The sequence below is a fragment of the Choloepus didactylus genome, chromosome 1 (genome assembly GCF_015220235.1).
Source record: "Choloepus didactylus isolate mChoDid1 chromosome 1, mChoDid1.pri, whole genome shotgun sequence".
Taxonomy (NCBI): domain Eukaryota; kingdom Metazoa; phylum Chordata; class Mammalia; order Pilosa; family Megalonychidae; genus Choloepus; species Choloepus didactylus.
In genome coordinates, this window is record NC_051307.1 from 215842635 (window position 1) to 215863550 (window position 20916).

Genomic DNA, 20916 nt, shown 5'->3' on the forward strand with positions numbered 1-20916 from the left:
AATGTTCTAAAATTGTGATGAATGCACAACTACTTGATGATACTGTTAGCCATTGATTGTATTCTTTGGATGGATTATTTGGTGTGTGAATATATCTAAATAAAATTGCAATTGGGCCTTGTATAAAAAATGCATTAAAAAAGTTTAAGTAGGTCAACTCTTGAAAAAAAAAAAAAAGAATGGGGATTGTAGAAACTTATTAAACAGAGGCATGATGTGATCTCGTGTACATTTTAAAGGATCTCTGTGACTTAACCAGATCTGGAAGAGTCAGAGAAATTAAACCCCTATTCAGAAAGCCAGAGAGACCAAGCAAAGTACAACATTGTATAGGTTGTTCTGTTGTTCAAGACTTCTGCAAGGCTGCCATGTCACACAACTCCAGGGGCACCTTCTCATTGTAGTCTCTGTAAGTGGCATCCCTTGAAATTACACAAAGTGGAGGTCCAGGTGGTGGTCAGGTTCTCCTTAAGTGAGTGTGGTTACAAGGTGAGGATCAAGGGACCACCAACATCAGTTGTGTAGTGATGTATCTGCAGCTTTCTGGCCCAGCTGATCACTGCTCACTTGCCAAGTTGAAAACACGGGCAACCCTCGCCAGTCCAAGGATCATGGAGATTTCTACTCAGTGGCCAAGCAGGCATCTCATGCCAATTACCAAAGAGGCCACTGGCAACTTTTGTTCAACTTAGAGGAATTGCAGGGTTTCAGTGAATGCCGCCAATCTACAGAAGGACATTTGATGAGTCTGTTAAGTTTGTCCTCCTTTTTCTCTTTTGTGTGGCTGTCAAGTGAAGCTATGATCCAGTTGACAATATAATATCATTCGGGTCATCAGTTCACGCTCAGAACCATCACATCCTTCCTTCAGAATCTTTGGGCAGGTTGATCTAATGACAAGGAAGCAGCCAGGCTTTTAAGCCATGGTAGTCATTAAGCTGTAAGAGCAATTTAAGCAAAAGCATTTTTCTGTTAAATTCAGAACTTGCCTCTTTTTACAGTTATATGACTAATTCTTCCCTGACGCATCAGAAGTCAATTTTTGAGGAGAACTAAATGCTAGTTGCAAAAGAAAAAAGCAAATATTCTAGAGAATAAACAAGCTTCAGAGTCATCTCGCTGAGATGGTCTCCGAGGCCATCCTTTTCTGGCATCTCAGAGATTAAGCTATTTGAGAACAGATGGCTATTTCTTCCAGAAAATTTCCAGCCTAAGTTTCTATGTATGGCAACCCATTTCATTTTTTAAAATCACCCTAAAAGTTAAGGAATTCCTTCCATTATTCAATTCATGTCTCTTAGGCTTTAATTTAAGCCAATTTCCTCTTATTTGGCCTTTTGTAGACATGGAGAAGAGCTGGTCAGCATCTTCCACATTCAGGGGACTTTAATCAAATTACTCCTTACTCGGCTTTTCTTTAGGCTAAACAATTCTACTGCCTTTAACCTTTCCTCACAGGATTTATTCTCCATCCTTTTCATCATTTTGGTTGATCTTTCCCTGGACTGTGTCCAGAGGGTCTTTGTTAATTCCTTTCATGCAATTTTAAGATGTTATTTTCTCTGAGAAAATCTAAAGCCATCTCTCTTTTCTGGATGCATTCAATCCTGATTTTGGAAGTCCCATCAAGTTGGGTATGCATCACCGATTTGAGATAATTTTTCTTCTTAACGTCTTTAGTTGTTTTCCTATGAGTGGGTGATATTTGACAGAATGAACAATCTAATTTCTTATTTTTTTCTGCCATTTGTTGCCTTTTTTGTTTCATTATAAATAAGGAAGCCACAGCAGAAGGAAGAATGGGAAAGAAGGCGAGTTTTAAATAGATAGAGATCATTTGATTCCTGAAGAGAAGCTAAGAGAAGAGTAGAGAATTGAAATAACACAGGGGTGACATGCACTTTTTGCTTTTAGGCTATTTGAGTGACTATCCAGTTCAGTAACCTTAATGAAAAAGCAGAGGTTTCGTGGTTTATTATCTCACTCGACATAAGCAGGCGATTTGGAGGGGAGGTGGGATGGTAGGTGACTCCATATAGTTAAATGATTTTTCTTGGCTAAGATTGCTATTTGAATGTAATACTTCATTTCTCCCACAGAAAGCATTCTGATTGGGCATTCAAAGAGCCAGATAGGCCAGAAACAGGTCATTCCAGTTCTCTCATCTTCATTCCATTCTCTCCCTCCTACTTTGAGGACGTAGTATTTTGGTAGATGGGCATTTTAAATTACAGTTCATTTCTTTAATGACAAGAATAGTTTCATGGTCTGTTGAGAACAAGTCTTTGTCACCCCATTACTGCTCCAACCCTCTTATATATTAGAATGATCTTTTTTAAGTGATCACACTGTTGAGAGCCACAAAGAATCCCTTTTGATAATTATGATCCTGGAATCCTGATTTTTTTTTTTTTTCCTTCCCATTTCCTTGAAGGATTGGTTGCAATCTGGTGGAAGATGTTTCTTAATATAATAGTAGCAGCTAATCTGTATTGCGGGCTTACTATGTGCTAAGTAATTTACCTTGATTTTAATCCTTTCAATGATCTTATAAAGTAGGTACTTTTATTATATGTGTTTTATAGATAAGGAAACTTAAGTTACAGAAAGTTTAAGTAGTTTGTCCATAATTACCTATCTGGTAAATGCTGAGCTTGGGCAATTTAATGTGCAAGCCATGCTTTCAGTGACTTTGTGACTGCTAGGTGACTCTTTGCTGAACTTGGTTCCTTGGTACATAAGAAGACCTAATGAGAATGAAACCACTGTGGTTATCACCATTTTGCTGAGGAAGCATGAGGCTTAAAGAAGTCAAGCAGTGTGCTGGGGCTGGGTTTTGAGGAGTTCCCAGTGGGTATGTGATAGAGCTAGAATTCATCCCCATGCAGTCAGGCTCCAGGAGCCACTGTGCACTCTTGCCATAATTCTAAAGGGCTTGCCAGAAGGGCACTGCGGAAAGGCTGGGACTGTTGCCTGGGACCTACGCTAGAGGAGCTCTGTACAGCCTGCAGATGAAGAGTTTTCCTGGTTGGTTAGCAGGACTGAAACCGTAGGCAGAGAAGGCTGTTGGCAGTGATTGCTGCAGGCAGCCTTGTGTCCTGCTGGGCTGTCAGCCTTGGCATCAGGGCACCTGACCATTTTGTGTTCTTATCACCTCCACCCCTTTTGGACCACGTAACTTTTCTAATGGATATTCTTTTTTTCTCCCCTCTCTGGTTATCTGTCCAGCTCGAGGCTTTTTATTCCATCTTCACCACGGAGCAGCAAGACCATGTCAAGTCAGTGGAATATCTGAGAAATAACTTTCGACCACAGCAGGATCTGAATGACAGGGTGGTGTCTAAGTCGGCCGTCCGTGATGCATGGAACCATGACATGACAGACTTCTTAGAAAACCCCCTGGGGACAGAAGCTTCTAAAGGTATATTTGGATTAAGTGTGGTATATTTGGATTAAGTGTTCTTGCCTGGAGAAAATTTCCTTATCATAAATTACTTTAAATTAAAAGGAGCTCAGAGCCAGCCATGAATTGGAACTTGGTGTTAAGAACATATGTGTCTCTGTGAAAAGAAACTTGTCTGGATGATAAATTCAAGCAGTTGTAGGAGTAACTTCAGTTAAATAGATACATTAAAAATTGGCCTTGTGACTAGTAATATGTCAGTCATTCTCTCTGCATTTTTACCTTGTAAGTACAGCCCTGACTATTTAATGACCAAAGAAAAGCTTTGGTGTTTTCCTTTCTGTTTCCCTGTCGAGATTAGGATTTTGTCTCTGTGCTCAAACATCAGGACCTTTCAATCGCTTCTAACACTCGAAGTGCCCTGTTCTCACCAACATCCACACCAGGCAAGAATTCCATTTCTACTGGAAAACACTTCCCCTTTTTAAAAACTATTGTTTAACAGTTTAATTCCTATATCTGATAAACATGAGTTGATAACTTTAAGGCAACTTAATCTTTTCCCTTTCTACTTTCTCAAGTGAAATGAACATGAATTTCTCTCCCAGGAAACTAGAAAATATGATTCTCCCCTCACATGTCTCCTCTCGGGTTCTGCAATTTGTCATAATCACGGCATAGAGCTCGGTATAACCCTAAGACTCAGGAAACACCAAGAGGAATAAAGTTGATCGAAGTCCTAGTACTGGGAGGGGAGGAAGGCATAGAAAGAATTTCCTTCTGGTTTGGGGAGATGGATAGTTCCCAAGCCAGTGCTCTCACTCTGTGAAAATCTGAGCTCGGGTGATACGGGAAGAACTTGTGTCATTTGTCACCACTGGGAGTGGACTGTGATATTTTTATTGTGGTGAATTACGTGGGGAGATTTTGTTTCAATAAAACAGACCAGTTTACTGGGATATGAACTTTGTAGGAACAGAAGTGAGATTATATTCTGTAAGACTTGGTTAAATATCTACATTGACATGCACTTTGACGATAAGAATGAGCCCATTTTCTAGGTTTGTGTGTCTGAAAAGGAGCTAAAAGAAGAGGAAAGGGAGTTTGAAGAATGTGATCATTTCCTTCCTGTCTATGTGATTTTGTCTGAGTATAGTGAGAGGACTCCTGCCTGGCCAGATCCCTCAATTAAAGGTTGGAATTCAAGTAATTTGAGGCTGACATTTTTTCAAGGACATTGTTTGTTAGCTGGGAACAATTGGAGGATTAAGAAGCTCCCAATCAGTGAAGTATCTGCGGTTGGCCTGGCATAGAAAACCTCACTTGGGCTAAATGTTTTTTACCTAGCTAAAAATAAGGAAGACAACTGAACTCGAAGGCTTTCGCCCAAAAGAACTTGCTTGGGAAAAGCAGGGCAAAGTGTGCAAAGTATATATCAAGGACATGCAGGGAATCGGGAATTTATATCACAAGTGAGTGCACAATCTGGTAGCTCAGAATTGCTCAGGTTATGACAGTTAAAAAACTCTTTCCTGAAAAACAGTCTGAGCATCCGGTATATCAGCTCTGCAGAGGGAATGCATGGCCCTTATTACCCAAGAGAGGTAGAGGAAATAATGGTGTCTGTTACATGAAATTGTCAAAGGGGGAATGATCTTCCACTGAATGGGCTGTCTCAGAATTGGCGCAAAGCCTGGACCTCTCCTTAATAAGAGGAGGCAGTTCTTTATTCTATAAGGTTTGTTAGAATCATCGTAGTATTCATTGCTGAATCTTAAGATGTATGAATACTCAAATATTTGGTGATCTTTCTAGAAGCAGAGAGAGCTCTAGGTACAGTCCTCTCTGAGTTTTTAGCATATTATTTGTGTGTAACATATAGACAGAAAAGTACACACATAGTGTGTGCACAACTTGATGAATTTTCACAAACTAAACATGCCTGAGTAATGAGCACCCAGATCAAGAAACTAACATCACCAGCTTCTCAGGAGCACCCCCTTAACTCCCCTTCCTACTCACTATCCCTTCCCAAGGGTAACCACTCCCATAAGGGAACTTTGCCAGTTTTGAAATTTCATATAAATAGAAGCATCTGATATGTACTCTTGTGTCTTGCTTCTTTTTGCTCCACATTGCTTTTGAGAGTCATCTTTGCTATTGCATATAGTTGCAGTTTGTTCTTTCTCATTGCCGAATTCCATTGTGTGACTGAACCCAATTATTTATCCACTTTTGTGTACATGAATATGTGGATTATTTCCAAGTTTTAGGGACTACAAAAGTTCTTGAACAGGCCTTTTAATGAACATTTGGATACATCTCTATTGGTTATACACCTGCGAGTACAATGGTAGCATCACAGAATAACAATATGTTCAGATTTGGTAGAAGCTGCCAAATAGTTTCCCAAAGTGGTTATATATTCCTCTTTATACTTCCACCAGCACTGCATGGAAGTTTCCTATTTTCTTTAAAGCTCTTTTTTAAAGCATAATTTATATACCATGGAATTCACCTGTTGTAATTATTACAATTCCATGACTTTTAATAAATTTATAGAGTTGTGCAACTATCACCACAATCCAGTTTTAGAACCTTTTCATCATCCCCAAAACTTCCTCCATGCCCATTTGAAAGTAGTCCTTTCTTATATTCTCAACCCAGGCTACCTCCAATCTGCTTTTTTTCTTTCACTTAGCATGTTGTGAAGTTCATTCATGTTTTAGCATGTACCAGTAATCCGTTCCTTTTTATTGCTGAATGAGGTCTGTATTAGGGTTTTCTAGGGAAACAGAACCAAGGAGAGAACAGTCAACGTTATGAGATTTTTATAAAAATTGTCTCATGACTATGGGGATGCACAAGTTCAAATTCTGTGGGGCAGGCTGTAAGCTAGGAACTCCAATGAAGGTTTTCCTTGAATTCCCCAGGAGAAGCAGGCTGGCTGAAGTAGAGATGGAAATTTTCTCCCTTAACTGCTGAAATTATCACTCCTCCTTTTAGCACCTTCAACTGAATTGGATGAGACATCTCTCATTCTTGAAATGTCCTCACAGTAACAATCAGGCCAGTACTTGCTTAACCAAATAACTGGCCGCCATCACCTGGCAAAGTTGACACATGAACCTCACCATCACAATGCCCCTATTTGATTTTGATAACTGTTTTATTGAGTTATCATATACCATAAAGTTAACCCTTTTAAAGTTTACAAAGCAGTCGTTTTTAATGTATTTGCAAAAGTTGTGCAACCATCACCACTATCCAATTCTAGAACATTTTTATAATCCCAAAAAGAAGTCCTGAACCCATTAGCAATCACTAATCTGCTTTCTGTCTCTATGGATTTGCCTGTCCTGGGCATTTCTTATAAATGGGATTATACAATGTATGACCTGTTGTGTCTGACTTCTCTTACTTAGCCTAATGTTTTCAGTGTTCATCCATGTCAGGGCATGTATCAGTACATCATTCCTTTTCGTGGCTGAATAATATTCCATATCTGGATATATACCACATTATGCATCTCCATTTTGTATAACCGTGTTTATTTGTCAATGAACATTTAAGTTGTTTCCACTTTTTGGCTATTATGACTCCTGCTGCTGTGGACATTCACATACAAATTTCTGTAGATAATGTAGATATATGTTTCCAATTCACTTGGACATATACCTAGGAGTGAAATTGTTAGGTGAGATGGTAACTCTACCTTTTTGAGGAATTACCAAACTGTTTTTCAATGCGACTACACCATTTTACATCCCTATCAACATGTAAGAGAGTTCTAATTACTCCACACCCTCACCAACACTTATTAGTGTAAATTCTTTTTATTTTAGCCATCCTAGTGGGTGTAAATTAGTACCTCATTTTGGCTTTTATTTGCATTTCCCTAATGACAAATGATGTCCCTAATTATTTTTAAATGCACATCATAGAACCACTTGACAAAAAGCTGCTCCTTTTTTCCCCCAAGAAAATGCAGGCAGTTTAACAGCTGAAGCCAACCACAGATGCTGACAATCTTCAGGAAGCCCTACATTCTTGACCTTAGAGATATAAGCAGTGAAACCAATGCAAGAGAAGAGTCCTCCTCCCTTCTCCAGTCTTCTGCAAAAAAATAGATTAAAAGAAGGGTGGTTTTCTGTAATCTTCAGGCAATTCAAAAAGAACAAAGCCTGCCTGATTGGCATTCTGTATCTGATCATTACTGGAAGATTTCAGTGTCTAAAAGCACTGTGATGGTGGGCATGGAGCTATGCCCCAGAAGAAAGAAAAATAACTTAACTTCCTAGGGCTGGGGTCAGTAAAGTTTTTCCATAAAGAGCCAGAGAGTACATATTTTAGGCTTTTCAGACTGTACGGTTTCTTTTTGCAACTACTCAATTCTACCATTCTAGAGTGAAAGCAGATGTAGACCGTATGTCAGTAATGGAGAGAATGTGTTCCAATTAAACTTTATTTACAAAAACTGGTGGCAGGCTGGATTTGGCCTGGGATCTGTGGTTTGCTAACCACTGCTCTAGGGGGATGCTAATAGTAACATCAGTATGCTGCTCATACTAATCACACACTTGTTTTAAGGCAACTGTCTTCTATCTTAAAGATGGTAATGGCCGTTCCCATGAAGGTGCCTTTGGTTGCTTCTGTTTTTCCACTCCACTGCAGGACTCTAGGACCTGCTAGAGGCTCATGAACTTGATCACCAACCAGTTACCAATTCACCTTAACACATAATCATCTCTCATACCAGAGATGTTAGCAGATAAGCAGAGCCTCAGTTAACTGAGTATGGCACACACATCCCTTCCCCCTAGCTGTGATCGTTGACTGGTGTTCAATGAACAGCACTGTTCACTGTGTACACCCCAGAGGAGAAGACCTCCTTCCTGCCCTTCTGTCAGGATGACTGAACATACTGGAATAGGGAAGACAGAATCATGCCTTCAGTGCCAAGCCTGAGAGGCATGGCCATGTAAGACACCAAAGGAAAGGGGTGAAAAGTCACCTCAGTATTGTACTGTTGCTAAAGAAAGACTTATAATGGATGTCATCCATAAAAAATATGAAGCTTTAGTTCCAGTAAATGGAAACAATATTTAGGCTTGTTGGATTGCCCAAGTGACATCCAGTTCACTACTTTGCCCTTTGTCAGTAAATAACTTGGACAGCCTTTAGGATTTAATGGGCTGTCATTTCAGTTATTCTGCAACACATCCCGGGCACATGGAAGAGCATTCAGTGTTTAAGAGCTGAATAGTGTCTATTGTGAAGACTTTTGGAACAGCGACCAGAGAAAAATAACTTTGCTTCCAACAACATGAAACATATGGTTTATTAATTTAATGAAACCTGTTCAAACCACAGCAGAATCAAAACCACTTGATCTGATAATTTGATTTGATGGCTTAATTAAAGCGACACTGTATAATGTAATAAAAGCAAAGAAAACAGAGAGGACAGAGGCTGCCTACATACCCTCCTTTCTCCTAAGCCAATGCCCTGGTTTTTTGTTTGTTTGTTTGTTTTGGAGAATGGTTTTGCTTCTGCTGCTGCTGATGGGAGCAGGTTGTGCGGATCTCTATTTTAGCCACATTTTTCAAAGATTGCTTTCTGTGTTTGGTTAAAAGCCCACTTGAAGGACATGTATCACTTCTGTGGGAATGCCTAAGTAACTAGCCTATTTTAATTGGATATATTGAGAAAGAGCATCACAGCTTCCACCCAAATTAGCAAACAGAGAAGTGAATTTATGAATGCTTTAAAAGGAAGTCGAGAAAAGAAAAGCAAAGGAGAAATAACTACTTTCTCAGACAACCAAAAAAAAAAGAAAAAAAAGAGGTTGACATTGAAATCATAGTTTTCTGCTATTTTGGGAGAAAATATTAATATTGTTCTATTTTCAGTTTAATCACTTCCACTCACCAGATTAATGAGCTTGAATTACTTTTTCTTATTAAAAGAGGCTCTGATATGACTACTTAATTCTTTTGTTGGCAGCTGCCCCCCCACCCCTGAAACTCTTCAAAAAAGTTATCTTTTTACTTCTAGAAACTTTCAGCATAGGAGATGTCTTGCTAAGAAAAAAACATTTTTAATGGAGCCCCACTGGATAGCTTTGAACCCTCTTCTTTTGAAAATAATCATCATTGGCCATCACTTTTTAAACTTGAGCATGATTAAAAGAGAAGGCAAAAACTAGTACTGTTTTAAGGCCTTTGAACATCCTAAGTTCTCCTACTTCTGAAGGTCAGGTCATGTTCTAACAAACCTTTTTAAAAGCTCATGACTACTGTAATTTTATGTAAATATGTAAGAGTTGGTGTAAGTTACCTTTGGTTGGTTGACATAATGTTGATGTGTCATAGACATTTAATGAAGCATTAATTACTTTTGCTTCAGGTTCTGTAGCTGGTTTTAAAAAGTTACATGGGGTTTTTGTCTGCTAGATAACTATGCCAGCTTCTTCTATTCATATATGTTTTATTTATTCTCAAAACAACTTCTGTCAGGATCCACTTTTCAGGCATCAAATATATACAGAGCATCTACTATGAACAAGTTCTAGATGCTAGAAATAGAGGTGAACCAGGGAATCATGGAATTGATGAGTGGGGAGAAATAAACAAGTCAGCCGATGAGAAGACTGCCTGTTGTTCCCAAGAAAACCAGATGGGGTGTGTTCTGAGAGGCTGGAGTGAGGAGCAGCAGTGAGGAGAAGGTCTCAGGGAACTGGGCGGGTGGTGATGGGAGGCTGTCATGCTGGGGTCTGCAAGGGAAGGGCATTTGCAAATGCCCAGGGGCATCGACCAGCTTGGAGCAAGATAACCAAGGGGGAGCACAGTAGAAAGAGACTCATCCCAGTAAGGAGTTAAGCTGGTATTCTTACAGCAGTGGGGAGCCTTGAAGGTTTCAGGCAGGGGCTTGGAATGATTTAAACAGGTTTTGAGACCTCTCACTCTGCCTTTTTTGTGAGAATGTTTGTGGGGCATGTGGGGTGGAGTCAGCAGGACCAGCAGGAGGCTGAGAGAAATATTCCAGGCAGGGTGGCTGTTCTGGTTTGCTAAACTGCCGTTGGCCATTGTGCAAAATACCAGAAATGGATTGACTTTTATAAAGGGGGCTTATTTGATTACAAACTCTTAAGGCCATAAAAGCGTCCAAGCTAAGGCATCAATAATAGGGTCCCCTCAAGGAAGAATGGCCAGTGGCATCTGGATCACCTTTTTTGTCTGGGAAGGCACATGGCTGGCATCTTTTTCCTTTGCTCTCGGGTTGCGTTTCAAAATGGCATTCTCAAAAAAAGTAAATGACTTGTCCTGAGGCTCTCAGGCAGGCAGTGGTAGAGTTGGGATATGAACCACACCCTCCTATGTCCAAACGAGTGTTCTTTCCATTTTCCAAGGCACTGTCAGCTTCAGAGTGAATCCACAAGTGGTGGCCTCTTTGTTTTTGACATCATCAGGGAGCTTGAACAACAGTTTAATACCCCTTCCCATAGTAAAGGAGCTTTAAAGTGGGAATTGGGTCCTCTTATCTTCCTGGAAGCAATCACTGGATTCAGGCTTTATCTGCTTGGCTTGGTTCTGGCATGCTCAGGGCACAGGCTTCCGAGGCCCAGGTCTTAGGGTCAGTCTGTGAGGGCCTGGGTCCCCACGTGGCCTGGACACTGAGGCCTTCCAGGCCAAGGATCTTGGGCGGCCCTGAATCAACAGCCCCAACACAGTGCCTGGCAGACAGGAGGTGTATACCATTGCTCATGGAATGAACAAATGGATGATGAGATGATGTAAGGCAGCCAGTAAGAATATAGACTTTGGAGTGAAGCCAATCTGGATTTAAATCCCAGACCAACCATTTACTCTTATGTGACTTTGCTCAAGTTAATATCTAAGCCTTGGTTTTCCTGTCTATAAAATAGGGATCTCAAATTGTGTGGCCTATTAAATGAGATAATGTATGGAAAATATAGCACAGGGCCTGGGACGTGGAAAGGACTCTGCAGATAATTGTACCTTGTTGTCTGTAGGTCAGTACTGGCTTCTTTGAATGTTCAGCACAAGATGTTCTGTGTGATAATTCCTGGAGAATGTATTTCAGAATAATAGGACTATGCTGTCTTCCTGGTGGTGGTATGAGGCTGACGTGTTTGAACTTGTTAAAACCCTTCTGATGAAGTCCATAACCCCTAACCTGGACCGTACTTCCTGTCCCTCCCCAGCCCCAGCCTGCTCTTCCCTTCCCTTGGCACAGCCTTCACTCAGTCTACCAGCCACCACGTCCCAGCAACCTGGCCCCTCTGCCCAGAAGCCCCTTGCCCTACCTCTGTACTTAATCAGCCCCTTCTTGACTGTCAGAGCTCAGCTCTGGAGTCCCTTCCCCAGAGACGTTTCCCAGATGTGGGTTGAACCCCTTGCCCTGACACTGTCAGAATAGCAGTACCTTCCCACTTAGCACTGACCACAGCTGGAATTTTTCATTTCTTTGTGTGATTTTTTTTTTTTCTAATATCTAATTCTCCCATTACTCCATAAGCTCCTGAGAGGCTGTCTTTTTCTTCTTCTCCTTCTCCTTTCCCCCTCCTCCTCCTCCTCCTCCGTTGAGGAAGGGGTACTGGGCTTACTGTTGACTCCTCAGTAAGTATTGGATTGAATGGGAGGATGGATGGCTGGATGAAGCTAACCCAGCCATGGCCAGGAATAAAAGATTCTTCCCATAAGACCTGGCACGCTTGGGGGCGTCTACGATCTTGCCCAGGCTGGGAGCTCTTACCAGGGACATAGCCTGGCATTTGGGGTAGGATTCCATGGCATTCCTAGTAACTGAAATCAGAGATGCTCCTGGGATTGGGAAACCATTTTTCACTCTGACCATCAGCCACCTTGGATAGAAGAAATCATCTAAAAAAATCATGGCAAGAAGGCTTTCCTCTTGGCCCCAATAACAGCCACCATATCACAACTAAAAGCAGAGTATGGCAGCACTTACAGTGGCAGGTGCTAAGTCTGGATATTCCTAGGCAGAAAGGCTGCTCTGGTTTGGGAGCTGTTGAACTGATGTTGCTAACAGGCACCAGGGGCTGTTTATCATATTCACACTTTATAAACATTACCCACTTTCTTAGTGCTCTCTGTCTCCAGGCAGGTAGGCAGAGTTTGAACCACAAGGCTGACATAGCAACCCTCCTATAACTTCTGCTTTTCTTTGCTAGCTAGAAAAATCTTCCCTGACATTGGTTTTATTTGTGTGGGCACCATGGTGCTTGGGAACAGCAATTTGGAAATTAATAAAGGCCAACAGCATCCTTCTCCCAGAGCGACACATTTCCCCTTTCTTTGCTAACTAGCATCCACAGCTCATCAAGCTTGAGGCTCCTGGATATTTGCCTGCATCTCCTTGGAGCCACAGGGGGACTATAGCTGGGAGGCAGATTATTTATCTTCCCCATCCTTTCCACTGATTATTCCTCAAAAAAACATGGGTTATTTGAGGTTGTTTTTCTTCAGGTACAAGGAACATGGACAGAATGCTTTGCTTTCTCATGGCCTAAGAAACGGTCTCACCACTCCAGCCCCTGAGGCTTAAAAATCAAAGAACTTCTGGAAAGGTGCAGAAGTGGGGAGCCCGAGTTAAGTCCTCTTGAGTCATCTTCTTCTCTTTGCTTCTCAGCACAGCCAGTGCCTTTATGGTTGTAGACTTTACTCCTGGGCAGCCCTGTTGACTGGTTTTTTGATTCCAAAGCACGGGCTTGGACCAAAATGAGTGTCTTGGCTGTCACATTTCAAATCTAGGCCTGTGTTGAAAAGAAGATGATGCTGTGCCTGACACTAAATGCTAATGGGTGTTATCAAATGCAGGGAGCTGCATGGTTTCTACGCTTCTGGGGTGGCACCAGGAGGGGCCTCCCGGAGGAGAGGAGCCTTCTCCATGAGAAGTGTGCTGACCACCTAAAACTGTTGGTTTTCACCAGCCAGCTGGGAAGCCAAAACTCCTCAAAGCATATGGACCCATATATAGGAGGCAGCCAGGAGGCCGTGGTGCCTGGAGCCCACTGGAGGTGCCACCTGTATACGGCCTGGTCTCTCTGTGCCAGTGACAAGCTGCCTATTTTCCTCCTGGCTCCTGATAACCATGCCCAGGAGGTTAGTACCCAGACCTGGAAGACCATGAAACTATTCTATTTAAGGCCATTTTTACCAAATGACCCCTTGGCACAGTAGCCACATGTTGGGGGAGGGGGGTGGAGATAAGATTGGAATCCAAAAAAACAGTGTTCCTTCTACAACCTTTTGGCCAGAACTGGAAACAAATAAGAAAGGCAGGAAGAAGCACAGATCCAAAACTAATAAGTTGAATATTAGGCAAGAGCCAGGGCACTCTCTCTAAATGTAGTAGATACAGAGGTGAGCTGATACCTATCCAAGAGGAAAATTATTTTAAGGACCAAATGGAAAACCAATGAGGACAGCTTGACCTATTAGATCATAATTATCTAGAATCAATTATTCAAATAAAATAAAAGCCTTGCTATACCCATCAACTTGGTGCATTGGTTGATCTCTTTACATGTCGGTTGGGATCACTTATAAAGACACCTCATGGGATCTTGGAAGGTGCATAGGTAAAAGTCTGCTGTTACTGAGGGCAGCCAGAGTGCTCGACTTGAACTGACCCAGCTGTTTCTTCATAATGAAGGGGATTGTAACATCAGCCCAGCCGTTGGATATAGGAGACCTAGGCAGAGAAAACCCAAGTACACTACAGGGGCCCTGGGTATTTGCCCTCCCTAGACTTGCAGCCTGGTCTCAGGTACACACCCTCGGTTGAGCCCATGACTAGAGCAAGGCAGGGAAGAAGGTGGAGGTTAAGAGGTGCCGTGTGGAGAAGATGCACTGCTCAGCTAAAGTGGGATAGGCCCGCTTTGCCCTTTTGGCAGGGAATCACAGCACCTTAGAGTCAAAGGGAGGGAAGGGCCCCAGGCTGAGTAAACTCCAGCTTTCCACCCAGTGTCCAAGGAGCAGCTGTTGTCAAGGAGAGCTGGGAAGATGCCTCATTTTGAACTTTGCCACCTCCCTTAGCGCCGAGCCAAACAATGTTGTTTCCTGTACAGGGCTGGGACTGCCTACAGCCTTTGGCTCTCAGAGGAAGAGGGATCTCATGTGGAAAAAAGGCTCCAAAGAGGTAGGAGGGGTCAGGAATAGCATAATGTGGGAAAGGCAAAACCACATCCTTGGAAGACAGGAAAATTGAATTTCTGCCTCTCTCTTCCCAGACTCCAGGGCTGCTACTCTTGTTTTCTGAGCCTGAAGTGCTATTATATGCACATCAGAGAGAGCTGAGGGGATAAAGGTTTTTAAATTTGCTGTCTTCCATGGTAATTGCCACACAGAGCAGTAAAATGCAGTGGTTTGCTGAGAAACTGAATTGCATGTCGGGCCTGTTCATGGGAATGGAGGAGATGCCACTGGGTGGTGGTTTTGTTGCTCAAGTTGCCGAGATGCAATATACCAGAAATGGGGTGGCTTTTACAATGGGGATTTATTAACTTACAAGCTTGCAGTTCTGAGCTGTGAACATGTCCAAATCAAGACATCAACAGGCAATCAGTGATCCCTCTGTCAGACGGCGAGATACATGGCGTCTGCTGGTCTCTTCTTCACTTCCGGGTCTCTTTGCTTCCAGCTTCTGGCTTCAGTGGCTTCCTCTCTGAGCTTCTGTGTGAGCCCTTCTCTTTCAGCTTCTTATAAAGGGTTCTAGTAGGAGGATTAAGACCCACGTGGGTCATGCCTCCACTCAAATAACCTAATCGAACGTCCCACCCACAGTAGAGCTACACCCACAGAATGGATGAGCTTAAGAACATGCTCTTTTCTGGGATCCATAAAACCTCCAAACCAGCACAAGGGAAAGAAATCCCTTGCATACGTCGCTTCAGTTAAGACACCATGGATTTAAAACCAGAAAGCCGTCGTCATGCCTGGAGGAGCTTGGGTGTGACTGTGCGCCGGGGTCTCCCACGTCGCGAGGAGGCGGTGGTCCAGCTCAGTGGCCTCTGGAGCACCCTGCTCTGACACCTGCCAGCTCTGACACCTAGTCTCAGATCACCTACTCCTTGTTCCCACCAGCTATGCAGCCTCGTTCCTATTTTCCCAGGGCAGGGCCTTTGCACAAGCTGCCCTTTTCTTTCCATCTGAACCATCCAAGCCTCCTTCCTTCCTGCTCACCGTGTACATACCTACTCATTGTTCAGATTTCAGTTCAAACACCGCTCGGCTCAGAAAATCTTTCCTAGCCAGCCCCCCAAATCTAGGTCAAGGGTCCCTTATTAAACCCTTTTACAGAATTACCTTATTCTTCTTGTCAAAAGCTTGTAATTTTATATGTTCCTTAGTGTTGTGTGTATTTAACCTTTTCTGTGCCGTGGACTCTTTAAGCCTCCTGATGAATCTTCTAGACCTCATGTCATATCGATGGTTTTAAATGCATAAAATAAAATATAGGTTGCAAAGGAAATCAGTTATCCTCATATATTATCAAAACATTTTTTGAAATTGATAGCGTAATATATGTGCTTGTTGATGAAGTCATTAAATTATAAGACCCAGCAGTGAGTCTAATAACTTATAATTTTGAAATAATGAGCATGAACAATAATTTATTGGCAACAACTGTAATCTAATAGGAATATATCTGATTTCTTTTGGTGACAATGTCACACAGCTCCTGCTCACACCCTTGCAGCTTGTTGCCTATATTTACAATAGAAGGAAATGCTAAATTTGAGTTAGAGATTAATGAAAATGAAAATGTATTTTTTCCCCTCCAAGCCCAGCGACTTCTTTGAATTCTATCCAGAGTCCCTAAGGAACTCCGAGGGAAGAGCTCCATTTTTGGGGGATTACATGGTAGTTGTCTGTGATCTCCAGGAGATCAGGAACGCTGTCCACTTTTGCTCACCTTTATCTCTAGTTCCTGGCATATAGTAGGTGCTCAATCAATATTTAGCTATAGCTACTCCTTAGAACGCAGTTTGTTTATGTCAGCATGCATTTGTGCGTCTCGTGCAGTCATCCCAGAAGGTTTTACCCAGGCTTTATCCAAGACCACCCAGCTCATCCGTCCATAACCCACGTAGTCTGACTCCAGAATGAGGAAGCAAATGGGAGACCCTCTCAAGTCTCCATCTCCTCTTCTCTAAAACGGGTGGATGATGGGGCCAGCAGCCCCACAGAATAACAGTGAGGATTCAATGACGTAATTTGTGGAACGCATTAACTCAGCCCAGGGCAGGGAGGCTCATCAAGTGGGGCTTGTTTTTACTGATGCTTCCAAGCAGAATGGCTCAGAGTCAGAGCCCTTGGGGATGGCACCCCTGGGCCACTGCAGAAGATCTTTCTAGCATCCCTTTCCTGACTTGAGGGACCATTAGGTGAGTAAGCATTTCTGATGGGGGAAGAATGGTGATTGGGCTGCCTCCAACTTTAGAGGGCTTCCAAGGAGCTGGGGGCCACTCTGACCCCACACTCTTTTATCATTGAGAACAGAGGTGGCTGGAGAAGGCGGGGGGTGGGCAGGAGCGGGAAAGAAGCTTCTGGTGCAAAGGATTGCTAACCCACTGGGAAGAAGCCACTGACCTGTGGCTGCAGTGGCCATGCAGAGCACCTGCCAGGCCGGTTTCCATCACTGAAGCACTTTGAACAGCCCTCCTGGTATCTGGGTGAAGCAGCTGCCCTTGTAGATGGGAAAACGGATGTGGGGATTTGTATGTGGACAGGACACACAGCCCAGGCTCCCGTTCTGACTCCTCCTCCCCCTCTGTGTCCTTGGCCTCTGGACCCCAGCATCCTCTTCGTTCATGGGGAGGATAATTGAACACACTCCTGGGGTGGTTGTGTGGATTTTCTGAGATGCATGTGTGAGCCTGGCCCACGGCATGTGCCTGGCAGCTGGCAGCTCCAACTAGATGACGTTCAGATGTTGTAAATCTGAAAGCTGCCGGAGCTGGGATCCTGCCTTGACCCCCTCCTTCCTGGTTTGGGCTCCGCCATCTGTGCTGTTTGCCTTCGCGAGCATCTGGAAGCTGGGGGGCGAGGGAGGCTTTGGCACCCCAGAGCACCAGGATCCCAGGTTTGAAGTCCAACATGGTCTGCTTTGGAGGATTTTGTGTTTACCTAGGCCTCTTTGATACAAACCTTCAATAAGAGAAATCCTGCCCTGAGGCCATTTCTTTAGAAATTTCCCCTAAAGGACTCTGTATTCAAGGGTTCTTGAGCTGAGCTGGGGCGATAAAGAAATGACAGGCTTTTAAACAGTCTGAGACAAGGCTCCCGACTCTGTTCCACTTGAACAGTCCCCTTCTGCTTTTAAAAGGAGATGGCGTTGCAGCTCACTCTCTGCCAGGCAGGCCCCTCTGGAGAATTCATCTCCCCGCCGGCCACAGCTGCCTTAGGCCACGAGGGTCTCTCGGACACCCCTGCTGGGTGGTGTGTGATGTCACAGCTCCTCACACCCTACCCCACCCAGAGGCAGCCGTTTCATTTATGTTGACAAGCATTTTGAAATAGCGAAGCTGAACCAGATTGCTTTGTTTGAGCAGTGCTATCTCGTTGATTCCTGATCAATATTTGGCCTGCTGCCTCAGGTGTGAAACTCAGACCGGAGGGGGATGGGTGCAGGGGAGGCTCCGGGGAGAGACTGCAAACACCAGAGGTTGGACTTGCAGACAAAGCCTGTCCCATTAGTTTATCGAAAACCTGAAATGAAGAGGATGGGAGGTTGGTGGCCCTACCATTTACATGTGGAACCACTGAGAAAATATCCTTGACATTGATTTAGAATCCCAGGACCTTGGGTACTCTGCTAGAAACCTCTTCATTATTTAACGAAGCCTGGGATCATAATTAAAGGTGGTTCAGAGGAAAGATAGAAATTCTCAGAGCTGGCAATAAGCATCCTCCTAGATGCCTGTGAAAAGCAATCAGACACCAGTGGGAACGTAATCAGGCCCCTGAGAAGGGAAAGGCTGATGTCGGGAGCATCTCACAGGGGCTGTTTGTTTAGAGAGCCAGCGCTGTGCCTCCCGCATGGTTAAAAGGCTTCAATTTTGTGCAAAAAGATAATATCAAGACGTCTGGCCAACTCCCTGTAGTAGATGCCATTTGTGATGTCAGTTGTCAGTGGAAGGAACACTGCAAGTATTGGGCACCTACTGTGTGCCTACAGCAGTGCTCCTGGTGCTCACTGTAGACCAGTGGAAAACTCACATGCCCTTGGGGGCCAGGCAGCTAGGAGTGAAGCAGGTTGGGTAGAGGCAATAGGGAATGGTGGGGACTGTGGCCAGTGTGAGCATACAGAACTGGTCTGAAGGGGCATCTGCTCTGATTCTGGTGACCATGCCATGTGTGGCTGTGGGCCCACATTAGAAATCCAGATTTATATGTATAGCAGACAGACTTCAAAAACGCTATGTGGGCCAGGCATTCTGGCTCTGGGTACACCATTGGACCTGTGGTCCCCAGTGTGCTTTAGCCAGAATGTTCCCATTGCCCATGCTTGCTTTACTGTAGCAGCTCCTCCAAACTGTCCCACAGTACATCTTAGCACCGCCTTTGTCTGTTTGATAGTTGGGTGGGGTTTTTTTTCCCTGTATTTCACCGCATCCTTGCCAACACTTGTTAAGTATATGGAATTTTGAGGGATATTTTGTTTGGAAGAAGACTTTCCATCACTTAAAAAGCCAGCAGAGCCTGCCCGTTGGTGGGTGTCCTCTGAAGGGTGTCTGGTCGTCTCTCCCTTCCCCCAGCGGTAGCGTGCTCTGGGATTTGTTTCCTTTGTAGACCGAATGTTTTTTCCGATAAGCAGACATCCCCTTGGGGAAGGTTTGAATTGGACTGGAAACAAGATTCTCACACGAACTTGAGGCTCCTGAAGGTGTCCCCACGGGGAATGTGTCATGTCGCATCGGAAGCCTCAGTGTCGTTTATCCCTGAGCGATGTGTGTCACGAGCGAATCACGCAACACTGATCTTATGGATGGAACTTCATCAGCGGCCCCGACTAACGGGCGCAGCACTTCCCCTCATCAGCTCAAGGAAATGTGAGCCCCTGCCAAGGGCATTGGTGGTGGAGCACCGGGGCCCGCCCTGCAGGTGCCTGGGGTCCAGCTAAGGAGGCAGAGGAGAGCAGGAGTGAGGATGTGGGCCGTGGGTACTGGGGTGGGGGTGGCCAATGGAGCGGCTCTGGGATCAGGGGGCCCCCATCGGCCTGGAACGTTGAAGGGGAAGCTTGAGCTGGGTCTTCAAGGGGGCTGGGGTGGAGGCTGGCCAGAGAGGAGTAAGCAAGGGGCAACCGGGAAAGAGCTGAGGTTGGTTGACATCAGCCTGTGGACCAGGGGAAAGACCAGGGATTCTATTCCATGTCCGACTGGCATGCCATTCATTCTGCAAATATTTTATTGAGAGCCCGCTCTGTGCCAGGATAACAATGAACAAGGCAGGAAACATGCCAGTTTTGTGAAGTTTACCTTCAAGGAGGAGGATAGATTATAAACAGGTAGTCACTGAAGACAATGCTACAACTCCCAAGTAATGCTGAGAAGACTTGAGGCTCTGGGGAGGAGTGGGCCTGCCGGGTTGTGCTGAGGGAAAGAATTCAGTAGAAGAATAGAAATGCAATTGATACTACGCGTGTTTCCAAGTGTCATCTGGCCTCCCTTTACCTTCTAGATTTGGGATCAGCAAACCATTGGCCCACAGGCCAAATCCCACCCACCATCAATTTTTATACAACCATGAAGTAAGAATGGCTTTTATGTTTATAAAGGATTGGAAAAAAATCAAAAGAAGAACAATATTTCTTGACACATGAAATTGGGACTCCAGCATCCATAAAGTTTTATCAGAACATGGTCTCATCCATTCCTTTAGCTATTATCCATGGCTGCTTTTCCACTACAAGAGTTGAGTAGTGGCCCTTTACAGAAAAAGCTCGCTTTCCCCTCTTTTAGATCCTCCTAGTACTCTGCAAATATCTCCTCCAAATCTGGTCTGGTATGCCCTGCAGAACCCTCACTTTGTGGGGGAGTTTTGGGGAGTGGGCAAAAGAGAAATTTGTCTTCAACTTGCTCTTCCCATAGGTCGGGCAGGGGCTCAACCTGCAGACCCCTGGCCTGGTGCTTCCCCAGCTGCGTTGTTTGGAACCACTCAGTTACAGAATTCTCTTCCGGGAGATGGTCCTGCTGGTGTGAGGCCAGACCTGCCCTTACGATATTTTCTAGTACGTTGAGAAAATGGGATTCTCTGTATCTTAATGCAAAACAGTGATGCCAAGCTCTATTTTTTGACAGGGAAATATACCCATACCTTAGTAAAAAAAAAAAAAAAAGAGAGACATTAAAAAATAATCCAGTTATAGTGTCACACTTGTATCCCATTTGCATCGCATTTTCTGTGCATGCTTTTGGATGTGTATGAAGTTGTATCTAGATATGTATCCCCCGAATGTTAATG

At 43.9% G+C, this 20916-nt stretch overlaps 1 protein-coding gene across 5 annotated transcripts in view; it reads left to right on the forward strand.

The window, feature by feature from the left end:
• PTPRG (protein tyrosine phosphatase receptor type G) overlaps positions 1-20916 on the forward strand; it is a 686843-nt gene that overhangs the window by 557066 nt on the left and 108861 nt on the right. For all 5 annotated transcript variants that reach the window (XM_037799495.1, XM_037799505.1, XM_037799497.1 and 2 more), the window contains one exon: positions 3229-3421. In XM_037799495.1, the coding sequence (XP_037655423.1) occupies positions 3229-3421 (193 nt within the window). The remainder of the gene's footprint in view (positions 1-3228; positions 3422-20916) is intronic.